The sequence below is a fragment of the Brassica napus genome, chromosome A2 (genome assembly GCF_020379485.1).
Source record: "Brassica napus cultivar Da-Ae chromosome A2, Da-Ae, whole genome shotgun sequence".
In the NCBI taxonomy this organism is placed as follows: Eukaryota; Viridiplantae; Streptophyta; class Magnoliopsida; order Brassicales; family Brassicaceae; genus Brassica; species Brassica napus.
The window spans coordinates 3,942,401-3,950,776 of NC_063435.1; the positions used below are offsets into that span (position 1 = coordinate 3,942,401).

The 8,376-nt window shown below is 35.1% G+C and overlaps 2 protein-coding genes across 2 annotated transcripts; both read right to left on the reverse strand.

Annotated features, from left to right (window-relative positions):
- Positions 1 to 579: 579 nt before the first annotated feature.
- Positions 580 to 1,161, reverse strand: LOC106385401 (histone H4). The gene has a single exon (XM_013825333.3). The coding sequence runs from the start codon at positions 1,067 to 1,069 to the stop codon at positions 758 to 760; it is 312 nt and encodes a 103-aa protein (XP_013680787.1). The 5' UTR covers positions 1,070 to 1,161; the 3' UTR covers positions 580 to 757.
- A 3,095-nt stretch (positions 1,162 to 4,256) lies between these two features.
- LOC106386838 (probable LRR receptor-like serine/threonine-protein kinase At5g59680) lies at positions 4,257 to 8,194 on the reverse strand. Its single transcript, XM_048750281.1, has 13 exons — positions 7,991 to 8,194; positions 7,368 to 7,908; positions 6,650 to 7,125; positions 6,407 to 6,551; positions 6,251 to 6,322; positions 6,075 to 6,137; positions 5,924 to 5,986; positions 5,670 to 5,836; positions 5,369 to 5,574; positions 5,148 to 5,274; positions 5,003 to 5,068; positions 4,732 to 4,921; positions 4,257 to 4,637 (listed from the first exon to the last, which is right to left on the reverse strand). The coding sequence occupies exons 1-13, from the start codon at positions 8,070 to 8,072 to the stop codon at positions 4,289 to 4,291; spliced, it is 2,547 nt and encodes an 848-aa protein (XP_048606238.1). The 5' UTR covers positions 8,073 to 8,194; the 3' UTR covers positions 4,257 to 4,288.
- Between the last annotated feature and the right edge of the window lie 182 nt (positions 8,195 to 8,376).

Sequence of the window (8,376 nt, forward strand, 5' to 3'; positions counted from 1 at the left end):
CCCACAAAAGCCTCTAAACAAACAAGAGTATTTCCGTAGAAAATGTTTTAGTGTCCAATTAATACTTATGGGCCAGTCGAACAGGCCCATAACTTTTGGTTATTCAGTTCTTTCAACTTAACCTGCTGAATGGACGATCAAATGGCAGGAAAATCGGTGAAACAGAGGAGAAATAGCTGACTATGGAGTCGATTGGCCAACAGTGGGAGATGTGTTGTGGAATCTTGAGTATTGATTTGCAGCTGCATGAAGCTGTCATTGATTGTGGCCAAGAATGATAACAGCCCGAACATTATCGGTGAGTTTACGTTTAAGGTTCTATGATTACAACAACGACGGAGACAAGAGCTCTAACGTTGCTCGATGTTAGAAGAGTAGTCATGATCTTTCAGATGTTTCCAAAAGTAAAGAATCAAGAGGTTAGTATTAAGTACTAACTTTTTTTGGGATCAAATTAGTACTTAAGTACTAACTAAAACCAGAATTTAGAACCGTTGTTCTTCTCAGTCTTTTGACTATGCATGATTAACGAGTTAAACTTGGATTTTCATTCAATAACCAATAAAAAGAAAGTCCAGATTCATAAACTCGAATAGCTTCATAGATAAAATGCGTAATTACATATAACGAAACGCTAACGCAACATAAAAGACCGAACTCAAACGGAATTCAAAACACAAACGCTAAGGAAAACATGATTCGATTAGAAACTTCCATAAGAACCGCAGAAACGCAAAACGCGAATCTAAAAAGTCCCTTAACCACCAAACCCGTAAAGCGTCCTCCCTTGCCTCTTCAACGCGTAGACCACATCCATCGCAGTCACAGTCTTCCTTCTGGCGTGCTCAGTGTATGTCACAGCGTCACGAATAACGTTCTCCAAAAAGATCTTGAGGACGCCACGTGTCTCCTCGTAGATCAAACCACTGATACGCTTGACTCCACCTCTACGTGCCAGCCTCCGAATCGCCGGCTTGGTGATTCCCTGGATGTTGTCTCTCAGAACCTTCCTGTGACGCTTGGCTCCTCCTTTGCCCAAACCCTTTCCTCCCTTTCCACGACCCGACATTTTTTCCGATGGAAATTGGGTTTTTTCTTTTTCTTGAGAAAACTTTAGTGTTGGAGAAGATTCTCTGTTGTAGTTTATGAAGGATGAGAATGCGAAATTGATTTTTATAGGGAAGACGGGAACATTTTGATTTGAGCAATTAGATCGCTTTGTAGATCTAACGGCTCAGATATCGATCCGTGTATACAGTTTCAAGATTTTTGAACCGTCGATATGGTTTAATCAACGGTGAAATTTAGCAATCCGCGTGGTGCCTGTGATAGCCAATAAGATTCGTTTTTGGTTTTACATGAGGCGCCACGAATTTGGGTAATGTAGCGCCAATTTTGTTAGTACTCGTAAACTCAATTTTGCGCCAAAAAAAATATTTGAATTATTTATTTTCATCGCATGCGTTCGTAAAAACAAGGGTACTAACGGGGCGACTGGTTTTCCCGCTACCACCCTTAAACGTAGCTTTTGCGGTTGGTAGCGGTTGTCGGCGGTTTGCAACAATCACTCAAATCGCTTTAAACCGCTTCAAACCGCTCCGAACCTCATAAATTCAAAAGCTGGCTCTACCTAGCGTTTGCCGTTGCGGGCGCTTACGGGAGGGTAAAATTTTTTTCTTTTTTTTAAAACAAAATATAAACAAAAGTAAAAATATTTAATAAAAATTTTAAAATTAAAATTATGAAAATATTAAAATATAGGGCAATTGTCAATAATAGCACCTTTTGAAGTTTATGTCTCAAAAATAACACTAGAAAGAGAAAGTCACAAAAATGACATTCATTAAAGGGTAAAATATCTCTAATACCCTTGGTTTAAAATTACATAAACAAACAAAAATAAATAAAAAAAAAAAAAAATAAAAATGAAAAAAATGAAAAAAAGAAATTTTTTTTATAGTTTCAGATTATATGTTTTCAGATTCGAAATTTTTATAATTTAAAAAAAAAAAATTCGAAATTTTTTTTTATTTTTTTTTCAAATTTTCTTTTTATAATTTAAAAATACTTTTTGAAAACTGTTTTTAAATTTTTTATTTTTTATTTTAGTATTTGTTTTTTATAAAATTTTAAACCTTAATTCCAAAACCCCACCCCTTAACTCTAAACCCTAAGATTTGGATTAATTAACCCAAGGGGTATAAATGTATATTTACCTCTTTAATGAAACCTATTTTTGTGACTTTGAGCCTTGAGTGCTACTTTGGGAACAAAAACTTGGTTTGGTGCTATCCTAGTCTTTTTCTCTAAAATATATCTATTATATTTTAATTAATATTTTATAATAAAAACAATTTCAATAAATTTTCAAAAATTAAAATTATAACTTTCTAAATATAAATTTTATATTTATTATAATTTTATGATTTTTGATATTTTTATAATTATATTAAATGTAAATATTGTTAATTTATTATTTGACTGTTACCGTATTTGGTAGTTAACCAGTCATGAGTCACCCGCAAACGCATCAATTTTTAACCGCAGTACCAGTCGTACAAATCTCTTAAAACCGCTAGAAACCGCAACCGCCCGCATCCACAAACTCCCGCAACTGCAACCGCAACCACTGCGTTTGAACCAGTCAGGCCGTAAGTTACTAACTAATTAAACACTGCCTTCATTCTATAATATAAAATAAACTAGGTGTTTTGCCCGCATATGTGGACATAATCTTCTTAATTTTTTTTCTTAATTTCATAATAGAAAATAATATTTCCAGATAATAACACAATTATATATATAAGAAATGTCTTTTTAAATTTTTTTTTTATTTTGACAATTTATCTTTATACAAACTTTTGCTTAATTGATATTAAATTTTAAAAAAAATATATCTTAAATTTAAAATTTTATAGTAGAAAACATTAAGATAACAACAAAATATAGATAATGTTTACAACGTCACAAAAACAAATCGTATATATTTCTAAGTCCATGAAAAAATATAGGTTTTTATTTTAGAAATTTATCATAATTTATAATTATCTAATATCACATAAAAATTTAATATTATTAGCACAAAATTCATTTTTAATTATATAAAAATTCATTAAGGGTAGTATAGATATTAACCACTCTAACTTTCAATGTGAGAGCTCGGATGCGAAAATTTACTTCGCAAATAATAGTATAGATAGATGTTTTATTTGAATGCACAAGAATTAAAAAAATAATTTAAAAAAATAATTTAATTAGTAATATAAATCAATAATTTAATTTAATTTATCAATATATATTTATAGCTAATCAATCATAAATAGTGCAATAAAATATTATTAGTTAACAAATGTTCAACAAAATTAAAATATCTTAAATATATCAAAACATTAAAACTTCTCCAGAACATTTTATATTATTGAATATAATGAGTATTACATCCAAAGCATATATACTTGATCCTAAAGTTGGGATTTATTATCCGTGATCTGAATTTGATCTGATATCTGCTCCAAAAATATAATATTTGGAATACTCAGATCCGATATCCGCTCCGAAAATTTGAGTGATGCCACGTGTTGCGTCCAGAATTCTTCATTTGGTGAAGTGGATGCATAAGGAGAATGAAATCTTCTTTATATGTACAGATAGATAGATACTCTATTCGGTTAAATGATATGGTATTATTACGACAACTCGTCGGTTCAATGTATCCCAATCCCTTATATAAATCAGAGTTGCACAAAATCCTGAAAACAAATGATATTCAGGTTCAGCACTGATTTATGATTCAATGAATAAACCTGATTCACCTTACTAGCATCCCCAACCATCTAAAATAGAAAAACTTTATTCATTGATTTAGATAAAACGTACTATTGTTATTTAACTCAACTCATTGTGACATAAGCAATCTTACATTCTTACTATCTCGTGCCGATAAAATATGCACTTTCATCTATTTACTAGTTCACAGTATTTACTAGTTCCAAGCTTCTAAAACATTTTTGGCATGAACATGCATATATAAGAACGCACCTTGTTAACAATAAAGTAACCACTCAATATGTAAGTCATAAAACCACACTGAAATAGAAATTTTTGACACTTGACACATTAATAAAAACATTGGAGCCATGACAAATAAAAAGTCACAAGAATGTTAATAAGCTAAGTGATAGCAGGGTAATGTGATTTGAACACAAGCTCTCTCGCCCTGAGGCGGGCGGGGGGGGGGGGGGGGGGGGGGGGGGGGGGGGGGGCATCCCTTGCTGGGCTTACCTTCACTTCAACAGAACTCAGATAGTCCACTCAGGTTTTCAGACGCAAGACAAGCTTTTAGTTTGGTAACAACATCAGACATGGGTGGTCGGTTCGCCGAGGAAGGATCCGTGCATGAAATTGCTAGTGTAAGAGCATTCCAAACAGAAGGAGAATTGTAATCCACATAGAGGTTTGGATCCATGATTTTAGTAATCTCTCCCCGTTCGAGCTCCAACCTCACCCATTGTGCTATGCCAGACATTTCACGAGTGCCATCAACATCAATAACTGGTTTGTTAGTGATCATTTCTAACAGCAAAATTCCAAAACTATAGACATCGCTCTTCTTAGACAACCGAGATGTACTGTGATATCTGCAAAAGGGAACAACATGATATTGTATACAGTCATTGGAAAAGGACATCAATAACCTTTTTAGCGCATTTAATTGTAACAAACAACACGTACTCGGGATCAAGGTATCCAGGAGTACCAGCAACCACCGTCAAAACATGCGTTTCTCCTGCAACTGGGGAAGATCTAGAGAGCCCAAAATCTGCAATCTTCGCTTGAAAATCCTCACACAATAATATGTTCGCAGTTTTAACATCTCTATGAATCATTGACGGTTTGCATCCATCATGTAAATACTCCAATCCTATAAGTAATTGAATATTTTATAGTATCCACATGACAAAAACTAATCAAATCAATTCTTATAGCATGAGTTAATACAAACCTTGTGAAACCTCCATGGCAATTTTTAGCCGCATACCCCAGTTGATGATAGGTCTACCTTGTTTTCCTGCATATGGAGCATTAGATCCTAACAAGATCTTTAAGTTTCAGGATATTATAAATGCATACTTATTGAAAAACGTTACCTGACAGATGTTCTTTTAAGTCGCCATTGGGTACAAACTCGTAGACGAGGGCCAAGTGATTCCCTTCATCGCAGTATCCGACAAGGTTTACCAAATATTTATGGTGAGCTCTAAGAAGAATATCAACCTAATTCACCAATGTGGAAAATGATAAACAAAAAGTCCATAGCGTTTTGATGATAAAACATGTCATGTTGGGAAGGTTACAATAATACGTCTACCTCTGCCTTAAACTGTTTAAAGAATTGAGGTGATGATTCATTGCATACTTTAACGGCCACATGTTCAGAATCATTTAGAGTACCCCGATACACTCTACCGAACCCTCCTTCACCTAAGGCTCCCTGGAAGTTATTTGTCATTTTAATAACTTCTGAATAAGTAAATCTTTTATTTATCAGTGACATTCTCTGTCCTAGTTGTGGATCTGTGGATAAGAGAAGACAGGAGTTATAAACAAGACTCTTCGCGATGAGACTTCAAATAATGTATCGATTAGGTGAGAGTTGTCTTGCAAATTACCATCGACAGTCGATACCTTTTTCTTTCTGAAAACAAGAAAAAGAACTAAAGCAGCAACGAGAATGACCACAGTAGCAACACATGCAACCATCGCCACAGGAAATTTCTTGCTAGGTGATTTTGAGCATGATGTGCCAGGATGGAATAGCCTTGGGTTTCCATGAAGACTACAAGATGACAAGGATTTACAGTTTCGTGTTTATGTTTTAAAGTGGTTAACAACAAAGGTTGTGGAGAATATGAAAAACTCTTACATTACGTCTTTCCTCTGAAGAGCTGCAGGTATTGAACCATTGAGATTGTTCTCGCTTAGGTTTCTGTTTAAAAATAAATAAACTATTTTACATAACTTGATTCAAGGTGGAATTTGAAAAGCATCAAGAAGTATGTTTAAGTGAAACTTACATAAACATTATGTTGCCAAGAAATTCAGGCAACTCTCCAGTCAAGTTGTTATTTGACAAATCCCTAAAATTTTCAAGTTAGAATAAAATTAAATTTGAGATTCCTCTAATTTAGTTTCTCCTAACCATATAATAACAATGTATTTTTGTCACTGAAAACAATGGTAACATACTTACAGATTTTCAAGCTGCTCAAGATTTTGGATGGCAGCTGCTATGGTTCCACTTAAACCAATGGAAGACAAATTTCTGGTGATATGTTCAAAAACCACATTCAAAGTGCTAATGATCATATGATTACTAACACATTTTGCAAGTGAAGATAGCACTTACAAAGAAGTGATTATTGGTGGTATGGAGATATCTGTGGAACTGCAGTTTAAACCGTCCCACATAAAGTGTTGAGGGACACATGGATCACCTTGCCAGTTGATTATATTCAATCCATAGGCATGTTTGATACTTTTTATAGCAACCACTGAAATAAAAATTATGTGTTGTTAGAACTAATACATAAACTGTCCTGACGACTATATATTGTGCTAACTAAGTTATGTTGAAACATACAAAACATACCGTCTTTTTCGTTTGTTTCAGATTGTGTAAATTGGATGACTCTATAGATTTCATATGCATTAAGTAGAGGTGGAAGAGTAGATCTCCAGGTTCTTGTCAGTTGCAAACTGCATTTCCCTCCTTCACACGTCCTAGGGGTATGACTTGCCATAGTTATTATTTCTAACTTTTCGGGAGTTACAGGGTCAGAAAAACTATGTCCGTTCAAGAACACGGCGAATTCCCTGGTTTCATTGGCCTGCAAGTCTTGGATCTCTGCCAGGTGTTCATACATGTAATATTGGTCATTAGGATTTTCTGAAGTCCATTCAATCGTCAATGGCTCACTAGCATTAGTTGGCGTGGCGGCATTTTGGCGCACGGCTTTTGGTAGTTTGTAACTGCCACCATCGGAAACATCGCTAGTGGTGGATATGTGGGGCAACCACAACTGAGAATGCGGAGTCCATTGCCGATCATATGCATCGTCCGGGTACCTAAGAGTGGGAACGTTATTCGAGTTAGCAAATAAGATTTGATAAGATCATTCTCGTTCGGCTGGATGGATGAAATCTTACCAAATCGACTATCTCAAAATCATAAATATCACATGTTTCATTTTGCTTACTTGTCTAGGATTGAATAGTCCTTTCTTTGAAATTGGATAAAAGAGCATTATCAAGAACATAGCCATAAGAGAGCACTAAGAAGAGAAAACATTGGGTTGAAGTTAGGTTACCTTATTTCATTCCCTGAATTGGTATAATATATTCGTTCTAAAAGTTTGAGAGAACCAGACTTAGTGCTATAAGAATCGCGTCCCAACGGCCGTAATTCCAATGAGGATATTAACGGTGTAGTTGTCCCACTCTTAACAAGACAAATCTGCAACGAGTCTGATGTTGAATTATGTAACATCTCTTCACTTGTAGGATCATTAAATAGCTTTTGCATATCCACCGTGGCCCATAGATTTGGTCCAAGATACATATCAAACTTGGGTCTAATGTCAAGACCATCATAATTTCCATATATAAACCAAGCTTTGATTAAATAGATCCTTCTCTTCTCGACGGGTATATCGTAGCAGTTCCTTGTTCCTTCCCGAAAATATCTTAGCGTCCTGTATGGCTTCAACGAGATTTTCAGATATGTTTGGATTGTACCCGTTTCTCCGCTTTGGATGAACGTTGCGTCCGAAGAGAAATTTAATCCGGTTACCGATTCAATGTAAGAAGACGGTTCACTCTCAGGTAGTCCGCAGTCCAAACTAATAAACCCTGTTAGCATATACCGTCTTAAAACTGCACATATATATTACCAAAGCTTTGACAAGGACGAGAAGGAAAAGAAAAAGAGTACCTCGTTGATCCTGAGCATGAACAAGATGAATGATGGTCATAGTTGCAATGAGCGCCAACAAAAGCCCAAGAGATCTCTCCATACTCAACTACCAAGGAAAAGTCAAGAAAACCACTGGCCAGGCTATAGAAGATAAAGAGCGGTAAAGAGAAAACACGTCCACGTGACAAAAGCCGTAGATTGTGGGAAGTAAAAAGAAAGGGAATCTCCGGTTGTCTAGCGTCAATTAAAATGGACGTAAAGTCAAGTGAATAGCAATAGTGAGACGACAAGTTCAATGGACTTGAATTTTTAAGAATTCATAGATTGGTGTTTGCCAACCAAAAAGTAGAGACTTTCTTGTCGTTTTGAATTGGTAGCACGATAGCAGCCATTGAAAAATGGTG